This window comes from Lipophrys pholis (genome assembly GCF_963383615.2).
Source record: "Lipophrys pholis genome assembly, chromosome: 3".
NCBI classification, from domain to species: domain Eukaryota; kingdom Metazoa; phylum Chordata; class Actinopteri; order Blenniiformes; family Blenniidae; genus Lipophrys; species Lipophrys pholis.
This window is the reverse complement of record NC_137627.1, coordinates 34,446,616-34,467,354: the sequence shown is the minus strand read 5'-3', so window position 1 is coordinate 34,467,354 and position 20,739 is coordinate 34,446,616. Positions and strand designations below refer to the sequence as shown.

Below are 20,739 nucleotides of genomic sequence, written 5' to 3'. Positions count from 1 at the left end.
TTTTTTAAAACAAAACGCTAAAATGCTAAAATACAAACCTGTTAAAAGCATGATGCAAAGTGACAATACAAGATTCTCCTCGGGGCCAGTCTCATTTTCCTTCTTCCCTGAATGAATCATGCCTAAAATGTCTGGGTTTTGTTGAGACGGTTTGGAGGGAGATGTATTCGGATTGCTTTTCTGCTCAAGAACACTTGAAAATGTCCTTCCATTGTCTAATTTTGAGTTGAGTAATACAGACCCTGTATACTCAGTACTTGCAGCCGTAGACACATCAGATGCATCACAGGCTGTTTTCTGCTCTAAAGAACTATTGTTCTCCCCACATGTTTCTTGATGAGGCAGTTTGACACCTTCTGGCCCTGAATTGTGTGACCGAGCTTCGTTTGGCCCCGGAGTCCTTTCTGTTGGGTTTCCCTCCATTTGGGGAGTGGAGGTGGTTTGGTTTTGTGAATTTGAATTCTCATTTTTACCTGTACTGCAAATGTCTTTGGGTGTTGGGTCCGACTCAAGAGAAGGAAGAGGAGTGACTTTTTCTGTAGTTTTAGAGAGCTCAACATGACTCTCCCTTTCTACTTGGTGTCCTCCATCCTCCCCTGGTCCGAGTTTGTGCTGTATAAGATTTCTCTTCCTCTTTCACAGCCTCACCCAGCGTGAGCTGCTTCTGAGTGAGAGTGTGAGGCTTGAGTGGCGACCGAGCTGGGACTGGAGTGAGGGAGCATGAAACTGCTGGGGGAACCTGTGGCTTGCAGGCAGACATCTGCTGTCTTTGTCATTCTTCAATCATGCACTGCTTCAATCTGCGCTCCAGCAGGCAGTCCAGCTTGGAGCATTTCACCGGCTTCTTGTAGGGCATGCGGGTGAGGAAGTCCTTGCTGACGTCCACTACATCGTATTTAAAGGGCCACTGAAGTCCTTCTGAGGGCTCCTCCTGTATGGAAGCTTTAACCTCCCGAAAACTGGATCTTTGCCCTTCATGTGACGGCAACTCTGTTGGATCAACTTCCATCTTTGCTGATGCTTCCCCAGTTAACGTTTTCTCATTCGTCATTAATTCTTCTTCCAGCTCTTTTCTCTGATTTCCTTCAGTCTTCTCTGTCGACTGCGACTCTTCAACACAATCCATCAGTAGCTTGGAGATGCTCGAAGACTCTTGATCTTCTGCCTCACTGCTCGAAGCAGAAGCTTCCTGAGCTTGTGACGGGGCCTCTCTCGACCCTCGGCTCAAGTCCAGCTGGGTACATTTTTTCCCAAGTTTGGCATCCTCCTGTTCTTTTCTGTAGTTGGAGCCATGAATGGCCCGTTCCACTTAAACTCTCCTGCTGGTTTCATGCATAAATTGTGGGAGAGATGTCATCACTTGTCATGGTCCTCTCTGTGCTGGTGCTTGTTGAGGGCCAGAGCATTGGCGCTGTACTGGTTGTGATAGACATGGTACTTGCCCTCCTTGTCAAGCTTGTAGTACTGGCAGAGTGTCCCCTTCATCACTCCCTCCCTACTGCTGCTTACTACCAGTACCTCTTTGCCCTCCTTGAAGCCCTTGTTGGCTTCGTAAACTGCGGCTGCAACCTGCTGGCTTTTCATCTGGCTCAGCTTGCTGTCCGGGTTCCTCAGCCGGGTCACCATGCGCGTTACTGAAGACTTCTTACTGCCAAAACCTGTCGTCTCGCCATTGGCTGAGTCTTTGCTGTCACCTGCATCATTGAAGCTTGCCAGAGACGACTGTGAGGACTTGTCGGCCAAGTCTGGTGGCTCAGGACCCCTGGGAGGAACTCCAGTTCCAGTGCTGCTGTTACTGTTCTCGCTGGTTTGGGGCGGGTGGCTTAAGCAGGGGACACCTTCTCCACTGACAGACAGAATATGACGAGGGTTTTTTTCCAGTTTTGAAGCCGTCCTTTCTTTCCTTTGTTGTGTCTTCTTTTGTCGGTGGCTCCTCTTCCTCCATTATCCCATTCTTTAATTTTCCCTCCTGCTGTCCCTCGTCCTTCGTCTTAGCCTGGTCATCTTCCTTCTCTACATCCCTCTCCTTCTCCTTCTCCAGCTGCACTTTCAGAGCCTCCTTGGCTGCACGTCTTTTCACCTCCTCGAGCTCCTCCTCGAGGAGTAAACCAGGTTGGCCTGGAAATATGATTTTATTGTTTAAACAACAGAAATACATTCAAACAAAGTGAATTAGTAATGTATGAACAGGGGGAATGAAAAAAGTCAAAACTCTATTACAATGAAAGGTCATATATTAAGTAAAATTGTTGTTTATTAGAAAGGCTGAGCCAATATTAATATTTTACTTCCAGATTGAAACGAATTGAATGTGTCAGCAGTCCTCTGATGTTCAGGAAGTTTCTTCCACATATATTGTTGCAGTGATGATTTTTTATTTTTTATTTTTTTGCTCTGACAATAGAAAAATCAGTTTTTCTGAGTTTGCCAATGTCCTAAATAGTCCACGTCCGAGACTTCCTTTGCTTTCTTTGTCTAATTCTGTTCATTTATATATCAAGCTCTAGTTGTTTAATCACAACAGAAGAAGATTTTGATCTCATCTATTTTGAAATATCCTCTTTCCTGAACACCAGCAGCAATAATGTCAACTCTTTGAGGCGCTGCTTTCCCACTAGCAGCATGTTGATTTGTCATTTCTTCAATATCGTACTGCTGTGAAGATGTTTGGTAATGATTTCTTGCAGGAGGAAAGTGTTTGCTTAATAAATGAGGGGAAGTTTTTTTGGGGGCGGTGTTGAACCAGTCAGGTAGATTTAAAGACATCTGGAAGGTCAGAAAGATTTGTATTAGTTGTGAATTATTGTGGAAATGGAGAGAAAATGGAAGTGATTCACTGAAGTCATTGACTGTCGAGGAGCCTCCTGGTAGTCCATCCAGTGTCTGCTGAAATATTTCAGGATGAGCCAGCAGAACAACTATCAGAGCACGAGGCTCACGTCGTCTTTTCTGCACCAAAAATTACTTTTGAAAAGACGTGTACTGCAAACCAATGCACCAATTTCTGTTTCTGACTTTCGCTGAAACCATCAGACTGCAGCTAATCTCACCCGCCTGCCGGGAGGAGAGCTTGCTGTTGTTGGTACAAGGAAGCAAACTGACCTGGAGATTATTTTATCCAGAAACAGACTTGATGTTTGAGGCGAAGAGAATGCACTTTTAAAAAGAAATGTGAGTTTTAAAGAAAGAGGCAGGAAAATCCAGGAGGCAGATTGAAAAATGTAATAGTGAAGAGGAGACTTGCATATGAAGCAGGACAAGCTTTTCCACTTGATGGAATTTTAACATGCAGGAGACATTTAAAATCAAAAGGGAACAATGGCAGAACGTCTGTAGGGATGGAGGCAAATATACTTTATATACCTTTGCATGCCAGCGTGAGTGTGATTTTAGCCCTTTGGCATTGATAGATAGATAGATAGATAGATAGATAGACAGTCATTGCACTGAATAAAAAAAATAGTCGTGGACAAGTGGTCCGGGGGTACAGTTTTGTGGATGAGTTGTCCGTTCACCGATGCTCACAGCCACTGAGACAATTTTTCACTTAACACTAAATAATAGTGAATTACACAACTAAATGACATTGAAAGGAATACCACTCATGGTTCTAAAAACCCCAATCTCATGCATATATCCGCCTTTTTAATAATATTATAGCGACAATGCGGGGGACGATGTGTGTGTGTGTGTGTGTGCGTGCGTGCGTGCGTGCGTGCGTGCGTGTGTGGGGGGGTCTAGATAGATAGATAGAAGAGTGGCTCCAAAGTAGGTCAGAAAGAGAGTCTGAAAAACACACACAGTCAGATGAGATCGCATCGTGGTTCTCAAAGGGGTTTATAGGAGAAGGACTGATGATGTGACCGAGAAATGTAAAGACAGTGAACGTAACCGGAGCTGTCACTCAATTGAAGCATATAAAATCTCCAGAGAGCTCAACTTCCCTCTTACTGAGTTTATAGCCAGTCTGTGCTGGTGGAGAAGATCCATGCGGTATAACGGGCTGTCGTAACAGAGATGAACCACTGTGATATAGGCTGAAATTAAAATACACTGAGAAGATATCTTTATAGCCTCATTTCATTGCTCTGAGGGAAAAACTTCCACACCCCCTGAGTCACAGAGGAAATGCAATTTTTTCGATGCCAACATCTGCCAGTGTAAACAAAAAGGAGACACATCAGTGATCGTGAGGTTCAGTGGGAATGAAAGGATTTGGTTTCTCCCATGCTGCATGTCTCACTGTCAGAGCAAAACGTCCTCTGTATGTTTTCTTGAAGCACAAAACTGCTCTGAAAGGCTTTATCATACATACAGGTGTCTGAGTGAGATGGACTGGCTCCGCCCACACATGCCCATCTTGGGAAGAGGAGGAAGTACTTCCTCTCGTGGTGCCATGTGCCAGAGACTAATTGTGGGAGGAGTCAAAGAGAGGGCCTTCCTTTTTTAATCCGATTGGCTAAACTATTACTGCCCCTACTACTACTACTACTACTACTACTACTACTACTACTACTACTACTACTACTATTACTACTACTAGTATCTACTATAACTATTGTTAGTATTAAAAAAATGAAACTTTATAATACTTAAAGATAAAGTAACTGGCCTGCAGTAAAAAGTTTTCTTGCCATCAACTTTTCTTTTCCTCCTCACCCAGACTTTATACTCCACAAGGAGGATATTTTCTGCCCTACCCCTTTCAGAGAAAAAGAAAACCTTAGTCCATTGATTTCTTACTTCTTTGCAACCAAAATAGTGTCGTGTGCCAAGTCCCTTGTGTGTGCTGATCTGTTCTAGACAAGCAGACAGTCAGAGGCAGGCTGTGGCTGGGAACGCAGTAGAAGCCCGTGAGAGCCTCCCATGACAGTCGGCCCCAGAAGAAGAGCCAAATAAACAACCAGCAGATACTCAGAGCACATACTCTGAGCCTGGAGAGAGAAAACAGAAAGAGAGGCAACAGGGAGCTCACCAATAAGATGACACAACATGCAGAAGCTTCCAGGGGGGTTGGGGGGGGGGGGGGGGAGTAATGACTTTGGCAAGATTCCCACGAAACATCGCATGCTTTCAGTCATCAGAATTTTTTTAAAAGAAGTTCCCGGAATCGCATGCATTTCATATCAGGAGAGGAACTTCCTCTTTCTGCATCAGGGAAACTGAAATCTAATTATATGAAATGGCTGAAGATGCTGCAGGAGTCAAACAGCCATTTCCCTGCTGTGTGCTCAGTCTTAATCTTGTGACTCTTCCACCTGAGCCCGAGGGCACAAAGAGCCATCGCCTTTGGAGAGGAGGAATGGAGACAGATGAAGAGGCATTAGCAATATTGACCATATGCACTGATCAATATCCATTTCTGCCCCTGTTATCAGTGAGTTGGGGTAAAGTGGTTCCTGCACTGACCCTTTCTCTTGATTTCTCCCCCTCATTCCTTCCTTCCTGTCGTTTCCTGCTTCTGACTACAGAGGGTCTGTACCCACTGGGAGGTCCACGCTGTGCCCCTCAGAGCAGCATCGAAGGACTGGAGGACATAGAGGTACAGTCATTATTTACAAGCTCTCAGTATTTTAACCACAAGCTCTGCAGTCTCTGAAGGGCCTTATTTGTCTTGCTGCACAGCATTACTGCTTTCACAAAATGCTGCCTCTATTCTTTCTGTGCCTTTGAACATCTCCTTTTTTCCCCTGACTCCACCTAAACTGGTTTTGCAGAGGAAATGTAAGACCCATGTGTTGCTGCTGGTGGTGCACGGCGGAAACATCTTGGACACGGCAGGCGGTGACCCCAGCACGAAGGCCGGTGACGTGGCGACCCTGGCGTCCGTGTTGGAGAAGGTGACCCGGGTACATTTCCAGGCCGCCACCGAACACGTCATGATCAAGCTGGTGCCCTGTCCGGCCGTGTGCGCCGATGCCTTCTCCTTAGTGTCCAAGTAAGTGACGGCGACGAAACACAGAGCTGCTATCGCCTCATTTACAGCAGATATTTTCATACCTACAATAAATATTCAGCTACATTTGTGACCAAGTCATTTCAAACCATGCCGACAAAATCAGAAAAGGGGGCAATTCACTGAAAGGTTTAAGCGTTTTCAAAAAGGATCTACTTTTTGCGGAGTGGCTTTCGCTGTCAGTATAATCTGCATCAGACTTGTTCCCGTGTGAAAGAAACAGGTGGGAGGATTTCTTTGTCAAGAACCTCAGTCATTCATCCATTACAATCAGAAGTGTTCAAAAAAACACACACGCCTTCTTTAGAAAGAAAGGGCATATTGTTATTTCAGGAAAAAAAAGAAACGGTACAAGTAGAAATAGTGATTCTTTAGTTAAAGGTGGAAGAGTTACAGACTCTCAAGTCGAACATGTCAAACCCAGTATTTGTTCCTCATGTTCCACAGCTTCAAACGTGTTCAAACAAAAGGCCACAGATTGAAAATGTCTTGCACTTGTGATTGTCATTGTGAAGCCACTAACTTAGCACTCAAGACAACAGAGGAGGGACTGAAGTGGAGTTCCTCTTTCATCTGTTTGATGATGGATGCACACTATAAGAACAAGTACAGATGTTTCTCACTTACAGCAATCAAAGTCAAAAATACTCAAATGAAATAGGTATGTGGAAACTGCTGGATGCTGCTGCTGCTCCTGCTGAAGCTGAGACTGTAAGAAGTGAACGACTCGCCTGTTTTATCTCTAAGCAACTGCTTAGCTTCTAAAATCATCTACTGCATTTCCCTGCTTTTATTGGAGCTCGCTGGATGCTGAATGCCTGGACCCTAATGCTTCAAATAGACAGGGCTAAAGCCATAATGGGTGAGGATGGCCGTGCTGATGCCTGCCTAATGGCCGTGGCAGTTGGGGAAGCATTTAAAAGGAGGGACGGCCACTACCTGGAACCACTAGGAGTTTAATCCAGTCGAACCAAATAATATATGATTATAAAACCTGCTCCCAATAACTTTATCCACATATTTGTAATCCAAGGAGACGCTTGAGTGAATTAGGGGGCAACATTTGGGTGATGATGGAAACCGTCTTCAGGATTTCAATATGACAGGTTTTGTCTTTGGTTATTTCCTTCAAAAGTTGGCGCTTATTAATCTGATCCCTGCAGCAGACACCTCTTAGGCAGGAGCAGTAACCCCAGGTGAAAACATGGAAATGAGATACATGTAGAATCAATTTCTCTGTTGTGCTTTACCTGAGCTGAACGGATATCCTAATGGATTCAGCTACTGTATCTCAATCTACACCCATGGACGATCACTTATATTGATTGAGACAATTTGACTTTCATGGCACAGCTCCTGTATGAATAATGTGAAATGGCCGCTGCTCTCACAGTCTCTCAAGACGCCCTTATCAGCTGAAAGGCCCTGAAAATATCTACTTCTACGAGCTGCTTCCTGCTCCAGCGACAGCTAAGAGTCTGGGAATGAGTTGAGAGCTCGTGATAGTACTATGATAGACATCGGCTGACGAAGGGGACTGTGATCATGGAAGTATGGAAGGGAGGAGTTTCGTGCAATCATGTTTTAATCTTGTGTTTCCACTTTACGGTCTTGACTTCAGACAGCAACGACACATAAAGTAGACTGGCAAATTGAGAAATTGTCCTCTTTTGATCTACAACTCTGACTTTGCCTTACAGCAAAAAACAAAAGGGAGACACAGCATGCTTATTGCTACGTAGGGCTCATATGCAAATGTCTGTATGAATTAGCAGAAGGGTGCAGAAACTGCCCGGTCAGAAAATGTATTGACCAAAGAGACAGCAATAAACATTATCCCTTTGACGTGTCTCAGATTCTAGAAATCTAGTGATGTCATGCAATAAACTCATTTTAAAAAGCAAGAGTTTCATAATGGTAATTGTACCGTGTGGTGTTTAGAACTATAGTGCACAAGATGAACGTCTAAAGGATCTTTTATTATTTCTACTGATCCTGAGGACTATAATCAATGTGCACAATTATAGATTAATTAGCTCTTTACTGCCTCATGGTTTGGTATCGTGCGTGGTGTCAGTGATAAAGAAGGAGTTAATTGTGGCTGTCGATGGCGGTGACGCTGTGATGAACAGCAGTCAGCAGATGAGCCTTTTCCTTCTAATAGTCTCATCCTGGTCCATTTTCAGTGGGTTGCAGTGTAACGTTGTCTGTTTACTCCCCGTAAGTGGCGATAGTGCTCTGTAATGTTGATGTTATGATGAGATATGGATTTTGTTTTATTTCAGGACAAAGAGGCACAAAAGGTTAGTGTGTTTTGGGAAGCGTCGGCGCACGAAGCAGTCAAAACTGAAACTGCATTTGGGAATGACATTTTCAAACATGTCAGTACAGATCAATTTGTATTTAATGTTTGTTCATGAAAGCTTGGTTGAGTCTGTTAAAAAAAAAGTGAAGTGAAGATTTGTGTTTTTAATTAAAATGCAGCTATTTGGGGATGTGATAGAGGGAAATGGTGTACTCCCATTTTACACTCACTTAGTGGTTGTTTTGGTTTGGGTTTATCATTGGGGTTGGCATAAATCAATTCAATTAAACTTAATTTATAAAGCACCAAATACAACACAGGCATTTCGAGGTGCTTTTAACAGAGAAAAGAGAAAAACCCAACAAATCCACATGAGCAGCAGATTTATTTGCGACTGTGGAAAGGAAAAACTCCCTCTAACAGGAAGAAACCTGCAGAAAGCAGACTCAGAGGTGGCGTAATGTGATGCTCAGATTCATCCATCAATATCTTTTAGTTTTTCATGAAAACATGGGAGACAAAAAGAAATACATGTGCATAAAATCCATCCATCAATCTTTTATACTGCTTCCATGAAAGTTAGAGTTGCTGGAGCTGATCCAAGCTGACTGTTGGCGAATGGTCACCAAGTCCAGCTCATGACACTCACACTAATAGGCGATTTACAGTCACTAAGGCTTCATTCACACCTCATGGGAAAGCGGCCCAATACTGATATTTTGCTCACAGTGACTCATATCCGACCTGTTTTGTGGCCGTGTGAAAGCGCCATTCCGCCAGGCCTTCATCGTATGTGGTACCAATTCGGATATTTTTCTACGTGCTTTTGCTTCTTCATCAGCGTGTGACTGACGTCACGGATAAGCGCTGAAGGAAGTGGCTCCGCCAGAATAAAAGCTATTAAAAGCTGGGCTCACTTTTTTCCTCATTCTCCTTCTTTTCCTCGTCATGATTTTGTTGTCTCGTATTTAACAACCACTTGAAAATGAATCTACACACTGACCAGCGTTGCCAGATATGGCGGGAATCCCTCAACTGGGGAGCCAAACTCTCTTACCTTTTAACTTTGTTTATTTTGTGCATTTGTTTTTGACGTGTTCTTTATTACAGATATAATAGTTTTAGGGTTTTAACATGATTCCTACACAGACTGAGATTCAGGCTGGTTTTTATTGAGGTGTGTGGGTTTTACTATGTTCGGGCCAAAAACAGTGAGTCACATCTGGCAACCCAGGTGCTCAACAGCGTGCCATGTGTAAATAGCGTGTTCGGCGTGACTTCAAGTCCTTCTGCGCTCTGGGGGCCTAAAACATCTGGTCTAATCACGTTCACATGGGAGGTTGCGTTTGAAATGATCACGCAAAAAAATCTGATCCCAGCAAAAAATCTGAATTGAGCATCAAGACCTGCGGTGTGGGAGGAGCCTAAATGACCTGAAGTGCATGTTTTTGGAGAGTATGCTAGACAGAAAGGCCCAGACTCAAACCCTGCCAGTGCTAACCACTACACCACTGTGTGGACCATCTCATGCTCAAACTGCACCATATTTTCTTTTCAGTGAATTTTAAAAGTTGAAAGTTGACCTTGAGTTCGGGTGCACCTTGTTATTAAAGGTCGGCCCTGAAGCCAGACCGGGTGATAACCACTGATAAACACGATCTCCTTCATTTACGGTGGAAGGTGAGGTTTGCTTCCTTCCAGTTAATTCCCTACAATATATCTGTGCTTCACTGGGAGATTGTCTTCAGATACCTGGAGTGAAAACACACTCGTGCTCGCATGTTATTTATTTTTTTTCCCGTCTCGAGTGCCAGAGCTGCTTAAAGTGTGACCGATGGTTTCATTTCACTTTCACCATCACATGTCCGAGTGGATCCCAGTTCTATCCTTGACAGTGTCACCCCGCTTTCGCTGCTCTACAATTATATGCCGAGGATGTTTTTATGTCTGAATTGTCACTAATCACTGCTGCAGCATGAGCGCGTCGGCTTGTGTCTGGATCGTGAGTGATCAGCAGCGGCAGCGGGTTGGTAACATGAATCAGGACTCCTGTCACCAGATGTGACTGGTGTAGCTGCTCCTAGGCTTGACGCCTGCTCGGCTTTTACCACGTCCACGGATGAAATATTAAAAGCAGCATTCAGCTTAATCCCACTGGGGTTGACCAGAATGGAGCTGCTGCTGCTCGTCTCGGTCGTTTGTCCTTGTGGGAAGGTGGTCGACGCCCACACTCCAACACATCCACAATTTACATTCCGTTAGAAGAAGACGATTTCTATTATCAAGCAGTGTCAGATTAGGGAATAATTTATTAAATAAATGTGGTCAAATCAAAAAGATATATTGAAATTATGAGATTCAGCAACATGTAAAAGAGTAATTCCCACATTATTGATCGTTGTTTCTGTCTTTAAAAAGATATTATTTTGTCCTTTAGCAGACTGAGTCAGATTTCCATGAAATCACTTGAGTTGGTAAAGCTCCCAAAAAGCTAATTTGGCTCCATTCAAATTTTGTATAGTGCTCATATTTTTAGTTAAACCTCAGCTTTTTCTTTTTTTTTTTTTCACAAAATGCTTCTGTGAAAATAAAGTAGCAGCTCATTATTTTTCAAACTTGAACATGAAACCATAGATATACAACATGAACCATTGCAAAGGTGGAGAAATTGAGATTAATGTACGTGAAAGTAATACCTTTAAGACTGTTAATGCTTCAGTTAGATAATCTGAGCAACTCACACATTTCTTCAGTCACCAGTTTTAAGAAAAGCTCCTAATGGAGCCGACTTAACATTCCAAGCTGGCAGAATCAGAGCCGATGAAGGAAATGCAGTCTAGGAGCAAAAAAAGAGCTTTTTTTAAAATCAGCGTCATTATTATCTGTGAAGTGAAGTTAAAGAAAATGAAAAACAAAGTAATTCCATTTCCCCCCCATTTTTCTTTCTGCTTCAGACCAGCCACCCCCACAGCTCATAATAGGTCAAAGGTTACTTCCACCCCTCCGCTCACCTTCGGCCTGTCATCCAATCAAACCTACAGGAGATGTGAAATACGGCTCAACATGGCTCATCTGCTGATTTGCACTCTGTTCTCCTTGTTTTGATTGTTTTTTTAGACTTTTCATGTGTTTCTCTGTTTCCACTCCATCTGCCTCAGAGTTCAGCCCTCAGGTTCATTTGAAAGCAGGTTTCAGTGTTGAATTGTTTTCACTTTGCGTTGTATACGTTCACATACTGAACCTCGTGTCTCTGTATTTGTTAAAGGACAGATCGGTTCTCCAGAGATCTTTAAACTTTGAGAGATTGAATAACGTAATTTAAAATATATGATGGATCATTGTACATAGTCTGCAACTGTTACAGCTTATTTTATTGTTGTTTTGATTTTATATATATATATATTTTTTTTTTTTTTTCAATTATACTTAGAATAAATTCAGCTCTAAAGGTATGTGTAGTAAAATATTTAATAGTTTTTTTCTCCTTTGCTCATTTGTTTTGAAAATGACATGATGAAAACAATATATATATATATATATATATATATATATATATATATATATATATATATATAATAGGACCAAATTATGAGCTTAAGTACTTTTGACATTTGTTAAAAAAATGACTTGTCTTTGCACTTTATTGCACAAACTCCATCTATTCAGCAATTTCATGTCTGCCAACACATACGCGGCTCACGCAGTATGTTCTGTATATCTGCCATAACATGTTGGCCGCAGCCTCAATTTTTCCACCCAGTGAGGTCTTTTGTTTGGTCTGACAGGCTTAACAGCTTGTTGAAAATGCCCTGACAACAATGAGATGTTGAATGTTGTATTTTCATTCCACAGTGGTATTGAACAAACCCTACTTGTGCCCAGATGGCTCTGGGTCCTGAACATACTCTCTCAATATGTGCAGTCCGTAGGCATTCATACACGCCCACGCCGCCGCCGCTACCACAACACTTATTCAACTCCACTTTTGTGAGTTAACAGTGTTTGCTCTAATGACAGTGTTGGATGTGTGGGTGTGCAGAGACTCATTTACTTGCATGCCAACATAAACATCTGAAGAATACGCAGCCGCACGGAACAGGAATGACTGCTGTGTGGTTAATTTGCTCTCATTCTGGGTAATAGCGTGGCTGAAAATCACACCACGGAGTGGAGGTGGCAAAACCTCTTAGTGCCTCCAAGACTTAACTTTCACATAAACAAGCCACCTCGGACTGAGCGCTTGATAATTCCTTCCCCTTAGAGAGGAAACATGTTTTTAAGCCTGTGCCGTCCCAGTTGCCATGTGCTTGGTACACCTGCCGAGGCCTGGGGGACTCTGAAGGCTCATCATTATTATCTCTGTGTAATGAACATCGCGTAGCGGTGCTGGCCAGCAGCTGAGTGCCAGAAAAGGAAAGACACGTGTGATCCATAAACACCCTCTGCACAAACGCATCCCACGCAGGAACAGTTGGAAAAGGCCACCGAACGCGCCTTGTCACACTGCATCCCGTCCAATTAACGGCAGCAAAGAAACGCTTTCCAAATTGATTTCCTCCGCAGTCAACACACTTCATCCATCACAGCTTTAAAGAGGAAAACACATTTCCTGCTATTATAAATTTAATTTAAAGAGACACAAATGTAATATTTCAGAAGAGTCAACATCATTTCACACCGTTGTTGTTTTTTTTTTTTTTAAAGTGTAGGAGGAAGTCCACTTGTCAGTCTCCACAGCGAGTGACCTCGGCTCTGCCAGGTAGAGGCTCATTATTCTAGCCAGAGGCAGCTGGGGCCGTAACACCACTATTTCTAGCCCCCCGCTCTAATTGAGACTCTGCAAAGGACGATGCTGGCCACGTTAATGGTGCAAGCCTTGTGCGGTGCTCAGGCAGCCGTTTAGGAATGCAGGGGGCAGCAATTAAGCAGGAATCTGACACATATCCGAGTTCTCCACTTTGCATTATATTGCCAAAGGCGAGAGGGTTTGCAGGAGAGCATCATGGAGCATATTTCAAGGTTATGCTGCGTGAGATGTGGCTGATTCGAGATTTAATCGCCTCACTCGACTGTATCTTTTCCCCACTGCTGTTAATGGATCTCTTCATCCTCACTTTACCGTAAGAAGAGGAGCATAATTGATTGCCTATAGGTGTCATTGAAGGAGCGTTTTGTGAAGAATGCGGCAATCAATGGCAATGTGATAAACGCTCTTTCGGTTCTGAAATCATTTGAGATCCATAACAAAGCACTAAACTATTGGTTTGTAATGACACGGTAGTCTGACCTCTGTCAATCAAGAGATATCAAATACATTACAGTCGTCATTAATACTGACGCTTATGAGGGACCAACTCGTATCTTTAAATAATGAGGACAAACTCTCACAGACAGTCTCTTGCCACTCAGGGATCTGCTTTAATGAGCCAAAAGCCTCCCAAGTAGGGAATTATCTGTCATCTCTGTGCTGTTTAATGGACATCAACTCTTTTTGAAACTGAGCCTACTGCCGCACTACGCTGTGAAATCCACACCAGAGGGTGATTCCATGAAAAGACTTGTGAGAGCACGACTTTGATGCTAATGCTACTCCGTCCGCAGTGAGGTCAGTGAAAGGCCACGCTGTGGTGCAGTGGTTCGCTCTCTTGCCTTGCTGGGAGATGCTGTGTGAGAAGTTTGCAGGCTCTCTCTGGGTACTTTGGTGGGTGACGTTAAGGCCTCGTTCACACTGCAGGGAAAAGCAACCGAATTCTGATTTTTACTCACAAGTGACTCATATCTGACCTGTTTTGTGGCCGTGTGAAAGCTCCAATTCCAATGTTTTGACGTGTGGTACCAATTCTGATATTTTTCTACATGCGGCGGCTTCATCATTGACGTGCCAGAGGAAGCAGCTCCGCCAGAATAAAAGCTCTTAAAAGCTGCGTTCTCTTTTTTCCTCTTTCTCCTTCTTCTTTCCTTCCTCATGTTGTCTAAATTTTGTCGTCTTGTATTTAACAACCAGAGTTGCCAGATACGGTGGTATCCCGCAATTGGGGAGTCAAACTCTCTTACCTTTTAACTTTGTTTATTTCAAGCATTTCTGTGTTTATGGAGTGTTCTTTATTACACGTAGAATAGTTTTACGATTTTAACATGATTCCTACACAGACTGGGATTTGGGCTGGTTTTTATTGAGGTGTGTGGGTTTTACCTTTCGGCTGGAAACAGTGTATCCCATCTGGCAACCCATTTGCTGACCGGCGTGCCATGTATAAATAGCGTGTTCGGCGTGACTTCATTCGTCTTCTGCGCTCTGGGGCCCGAAAACATCCAGTCAAATCAAGTTCACACGGCAGGTCGTGTTTGAAATGATCACGCCAAAAAATCTGATTCCAGCAAAAAATCTGAATTGAGCTTCAAGACCTGCGGTGTGGGCGGAGCCTAAGTTCCCCCTCGTCACCTGGAATCGACTCCAGAACAACTTCACCTTAATTGGATAGGAAGGTATAGAAAATGGATGGAAGGATCTCATAACTGCATCCCTGAACTCTGCCCTCATCTCATTGTTGTTGTATGTCTACTAACACAACTTTAAACAATTCTGACTTATGAGTAAAAGTAATTTTTCTATTCATTTTCACACTTAAACGCAAGCAAACTCATTGAGCGGATGAGAATGGACCCTTTGAATGTTTTTGGCCTCGGACCTCATGTTCGACCAGCCCGGTCTAAAGTACCAGCCTGTTATCACAGTGACCACGGTGTTCAAGATTAATTGTGGCCATTAAATGCAGGTGGAGTTCGACTGCTTTTGATACACAGATTTGAAGACAAACACGTTTAACGATGTCAGCAGTGATGCAGTGCCAACAATAACCTGCTGCACTTGAGGATATTACACCTCAAAACTAACATTGGGGGGTGGCATTGGTTGCTCTGTGGTAATAATCCTAATTATCTTCTTGCGTAATTAGGCGACTTATTATGCAGTGCAAATTATGATTGTGTCTCAGCGGACATTTGTTGAGCAGGTGTTGAATCTCTGTTCCTGTCCTGTGACTTGTGAACCCCGTTTAGAGGTGGAGTTGTGTGCAGAATATTAACCTGAGGCTTTTTTATTCTGGAGTTCCAGGTGAGTAAAGCAGTTTTCGGCAGTGTGTGAGAACAGCAGCTGTTAACAAGACTCTAATGAAAAGGAGGCCTGGTGCCCGTCAACTCTCGGTGGCTCTTCACTGGGGCATTGGGACTTCTAACTTACTCTGTACCAAAACGCAATAAACAAGCAGCTGATAAACAAGTCGCCGTGCTTTAAATTTGGAAGGTGACCTGATGGTGACATTGAGAGCTGAATATTTCACACAGCATCCAACTCTCAATGCAAGCCCATGCAATACAGAATGTATTACAAAGGTTTTCCATTTACCTACAAATGTGCAGGGAGGAAGAAGCTCCGTCGCTAACAGGTTGTCCTGAGAGCATAGTTCTTCCATTTGAAGGGAATCGTGACGTTTCTGTTTCTGTCATGACTTCTCAAACACGGCTTCAATAGTACAGCCAACGTTTAACAAGCCAACAATAAAGTGACTGTGAAGTACATTAGGTGTAAAGCATGAATTACTCTAATTAACTTAATAATGATAAATTAATAAAGTACTATTCTCCTCCTCCTCCTCCTCCTCCTCCTCCTACACCTCCTCACACCACAAATACTTGAAATGATTAACAGATTATAGTTATAATCAAAATATAACCTCATTAACACAATAAAATCAGCCATACACAGAGAATTTTTGAATATTTAGGGGATTTAGAGGATCTAGTATGTTCTACCTTAGTTGCTGGTTGTTTATTGAAATTTACAAGAACTTTAGTAAACTGGTTTCACTGAAATATTTAATTTATTGTGTCTGCGTGTAAACATTGTGGGTGACATTGCAGGCTGTATGTGAAACCATGAGCAGGAACATTTGTCCTGATGTGGTTCCAGTTCTTAAAACACACGTTGTTCTTCTCAAAGTTAATTCAGCAGATTTGGTTTTGATACATTTTGTCATAGATTACTGCTGAAATCGTCACTGCTTGGTATCGAAATGAACCATCTCACCAACCATTATGTGAACGATATGCACACACGAGTGCTCAACGTGAATAACTGCCCTTCAACACAGATGTTTCATTTGCTGTAATGTGGCACTGTGAATGGGGCCGAAGTGTGACTTGTATTGCTCGAAGCACAGCAATCACAACAACCGGCCTCTTTTCTTCATAACTGCTTTCCCAGAATGCACAGCGAAGTACTTTGTCATCGCTGCAGCAAATGTGGCCGTTCAGTCATGTTGGCGAATGGAAAGAAAGACAGGATGGACACACATTCATTTTCTTTTTCAAAATTGTCTTCACGTCTTTTGTTCTGCCATATGCTGAACAGAACATAAATAAACAACCACAAAATTACAAAAAGCCGAGATTGTTCAACCAGTTTATATGTGTGGTGTCCTTTCTTGATCAGACGCTGTGTGTGATACTCTGCAGGTTAACTGAAGAGTATTTATCTGGAATCCAGAGCAGGAGAAATCCGGGGGTCAGGGGTTTTGCCATTTCCCAGCTGAATTTTCACATTTTTATTTTCCAAAGAAATTGTGACAACACTGAATAAATGGAGGTTAAAACTATTGATTATGTTTATTTAAACTTTTTGGGATTTAATTGTAATGAAGACAAATAAAATGACCAAAAAAAGCTTTAGTGTAAAACCATCAGGGTAACAGCAGCTGCATATTACCAGATATTATCACATTTAAAGCCACTTACCTGCAGTTAAAGTCATTGTTTTTATTGCCTGTGGATCCTATTAGCTGCTGGTAAAAAAAAACCCATTTGATATGTTTTAAAGAGAGAGAAACTGTGGTGTTGAGTTGTCTGGTTATAAAATGTAGTTTTAGTTTTGTTAAGGGGGGGTTGGGGGTAATAACCTTTATTTAACATGCCACATGGCACCATATTGAATTTTCTGTATTATAATGTCTACTAGTCACTCAAAGTAGCTGTACACATACTCATTTATTATTTCATATCTGGAAAAATTGAGTTTTATATCTACATACCGAATCATTGTGAGGATGCTTCAAGTCATTACCCCGCAACAAATGATAAATACAGCATGCAGACGTCCACTGAACGATTAGCCTGAGGAAAAGAAAGACATGCAGGCAATGCATTTGTGTTGAGTGTTTCTTTTTTCCAGCTCTAATTGAGGCTCAGTGAGTGGAAAGTGTGCAGAGCAGCCAACCTTTTGACGACTGGCAGCCGCTGGGCCCAGGTGCCGCTCATTAGCTAATTACTTTTTACTAATGGTGTTTTTCTTTTTTTTTTGATTATGCCGACTGGCAGCATTCAGTTTTTATTCACTTTTCAAAACTTTCATTGGAAGGCAACAATTAACTTGTCAAAGTAACATCTTTTTCCTGCATGTAGAAATGGTTGTATTGGGTGTCTATTGAGGGAGTTGTAAAGAAAATGTATGATTTTAGGTAATAAAGATAAAAGTAACTTCAGCTGACGGTGGTTGATATACTGTATATCCATCATGCAAATACCAAAGTGAGATTACCAATCAATCGAACTTTATTTGTACAGCACCACACACACAGGCGGATTAAAATCAGAACGTGGAAGTTGGACAAGAATTGTGTGTTATTTAATGATAAGATCATTACAACCTCCTCCTCCTCCTCCTCCTCCTTTCATTAACACTGACACTCCTCTCCCGTCCAGCCTGAACCCATACAGCTACGATGAGAGCTGTGTGTCCAGCAGCGTGGACCACCTGCCTCTGGCCGCCCTCCCCCTCCTCGCCATCGTCTCCCCGCGCTACCAGGACGCCGTGGCCACCGTCATCGAACGGGCCAACCAGGTTTATCGCGGCTTCCTGCAGTCGGAGGACGGCCAGGGATTCACGGGTCAGGTCTGTGACTTCTTTGTAGAGGAGAAACACTCCCACTGGTCTGGCAGGACTGAATCATTGCAGCTCGGCCTTTTCCAGAAGTCAATAAAGTAAGGATTTGTTACGAGTAGGCTTTTTAATTGGTGAAAAGTTCTGGACTTCAGCCTCACAAAGGGGTTCAGATCTCTATTTCTTAAAGGCATAACCTCTATTGGAGCTATAATAACCTATATTTTATGGTGATTTCAGCTTGAGTTTCAAACTGCAGAACTTTACTGCACCAAAACATCGATGCTCTCTGTTGTCACATACTAAACTGCGACACAGAGGAGTTACATAGATCTTAAGTCAGCAGCAAAGGTAGAAACAAACCAAAAAACATGATGAGGATAATGATCAGTGAAGTTAACCTGCAGCTCAGTCACATCTGTTCATTGGACACACTTTTAGCTGACATTTCCAATAATAGAAGATATTTAATTATTCCCATGTGTCAGAAAGGGTTTCTGTGTTTTATTAAAAAACTAAATTTCTGGTTTAGCCAATAAATATAAATCTTTATATTAACACGCTTCAAACATTTGGATAAATATTTGATCTTAGAAAATGTTCTACTTTGAGTATTTTTTGGTTTTACTTTGACTTATAAGTTGAAATAGTAAAGAATAGATCAGATAACGTGTAATATTTCAGTTTTTGAGCAATAAAAGGTGGCAGGGGATGTAATAGTTGGAACTCTTCATTGCAGGAATATTCAAGGTTTGAGTTCAAAAACATGTAAAGTCCACAAAGCATTTCTTTGTGGACCTTCACATGTTTTCTGTTGGAACGGGTTCAAATCTTTTTTATTTTTTTTACATAGCACCAAAAACAACATAGTTATCTGAAGGCACTTTTTCAGATTAAAAAGAACTTTATATATCATTATTCTATATATTACTTTTTATTCTAACTGAGAGTGCCGTTAGTTTGAATGTAATGCCAAACAGCTTTTCTGTGGTTTCTATATTTTATTCAAGTGAGCCCCCAGCAACAAAAATGTGAAAACACATTTTTCAGGCATTCATTCAGATGAATGAAGCCATGGATGGATCAATACCGTCTGAATGTTTTAGTCAGTAAACAAAACCTGACCGCAGACAGTAACAGTTAAAGCAGTTACATCTGGATTTTTGCTTGTGCGTTAAGCGATTGTATATTCTGCGAAGTAAATTTTCTGCTTTAGTGTCAACAGCTTGAACTTCTTATTGAAAACAATCTAAATGAATCCCTTCAGCTCAGTTCACTATTTCCTCTACAGATTACTTTAGAAGAAATTACCTCTCTAATGAATTAGCTGTGGGAAATTTTGGAACTAACACTTAGTATTTATAATGAGAAACTGCCTGATGAATGCATTTTGATTTATTACTTAACTTTAAAACAGGAAGAAGCTTAATGCATTCTGCAGATGACTCCTCTTTCCGTCTGTAGATAAATGGTCCAGGGATGAAAATAAATTGTGTAGCTCATGTTTAACAATTTATAGGAATTTCAATATAAAAACTATATAAATAAATATTGAGTAGTATTGAAATACATTTCAGTTTTTTTTTCCTTTTTTTGCATTATCTTGCTTTTAGTAACTTTTTAAAGTAAGTAAAAAAAAACAACAATTAAATGTAATTTATGTTGAATATAATGTTTGCTATAGTCACACAATTTGTATTTTTGTAAAAATGTCTTGAAATGGGAAAATTATTTATATACATACAGTTGTGTGCGAAAGTCGGGGCACCCCTTTAAAAACAGCATATTTTATATATTAAAATTTATATTTATAATCTCTCTGGTATATGGGGGAAAAAAGACAATATTATCAGGAAACATTAATGCATAGTGACATTTTTCGTTCATTCATTCATTTTCTTCCGCTTATCCGTTTCCGGGTCGCGAGGGTGACAGTGCTCAGACTGTCACCCTCGCGACCCGGAAACGGACCACTACCCCTGAGATTGTGAGTCTCATGCTCTACCAACTAAGCTAGCCGGGGGTAGTGACATTTTATTGGTATTAATTGGAATCCATTCTTCCCTCCACCCGAGCTGTTTCCTGTCCCACTGGCTGCAACACAACCTCAAAGCACGATGGCTCCACCCCCATGTTAAACAGTTAGGAAGGTGTTCTTTTCATGAAATGCTGCTCCTTTTTTCCTCCAAACATAACTTTGCTTATTGTGGCCAAACAGTTCTATTTTGACTTCATTGGTCCACAGCACTTGTTTCCAAAAGTCATCAGGCTTCTGTCGATGTTCTGTTGCATATTTTTGACGTTGTCTTTTATGATGAGGACACAGGTAAGGTTTTCATCTGCAGACTCTTCCACGAAGGTCTTGTTTGTGCAAGTATCACCGCACAGTGGAAGGGTGCACCACCACTCCTGAGTCTGCTAAATCTTCCTGCAGGTCTTTTGAAGTCAAATGTGTGTGTTGCTTTACCTTTCTGACCAGCCTACAAGCTGTTCTCTCTGAGAGTTTCCTTGGTTTTCCAGATCTCATCTTGACCTCCACAGTTC

General features: G+C 41.9%; 1 protein-coding gene across 1 annotated transcript in view; it reads left to right on the top strand.

Annotated features, from left to right (window-relative positions):
• pitpnm3 (PITPNM family member 3) overlaps positions 1 to 20,739 on the top strand; it is a 131,753-nt gene that overhangs the window by 76,334 nt on the left and 34,680 nt on the right. The window contains exons 4-6 of the mRNA XM_080460449.1: positions 5,472 to 5,542; positions 5,718 to 5,938; positions 18,018 to 18,207. Of these exons, the coding sequence (XP_080316575.1) occupies positions 5,472 to 5,542; positions 5,718 to 5,938; positions 18,018 to 18,207 (482 nt within the window). The remainder of the gene's footprint in view (positions 1 to 5,471; positions 5,543 to 5,717; positions 5,939 to 18,017; positions 18,208 to 20,739) is intronic.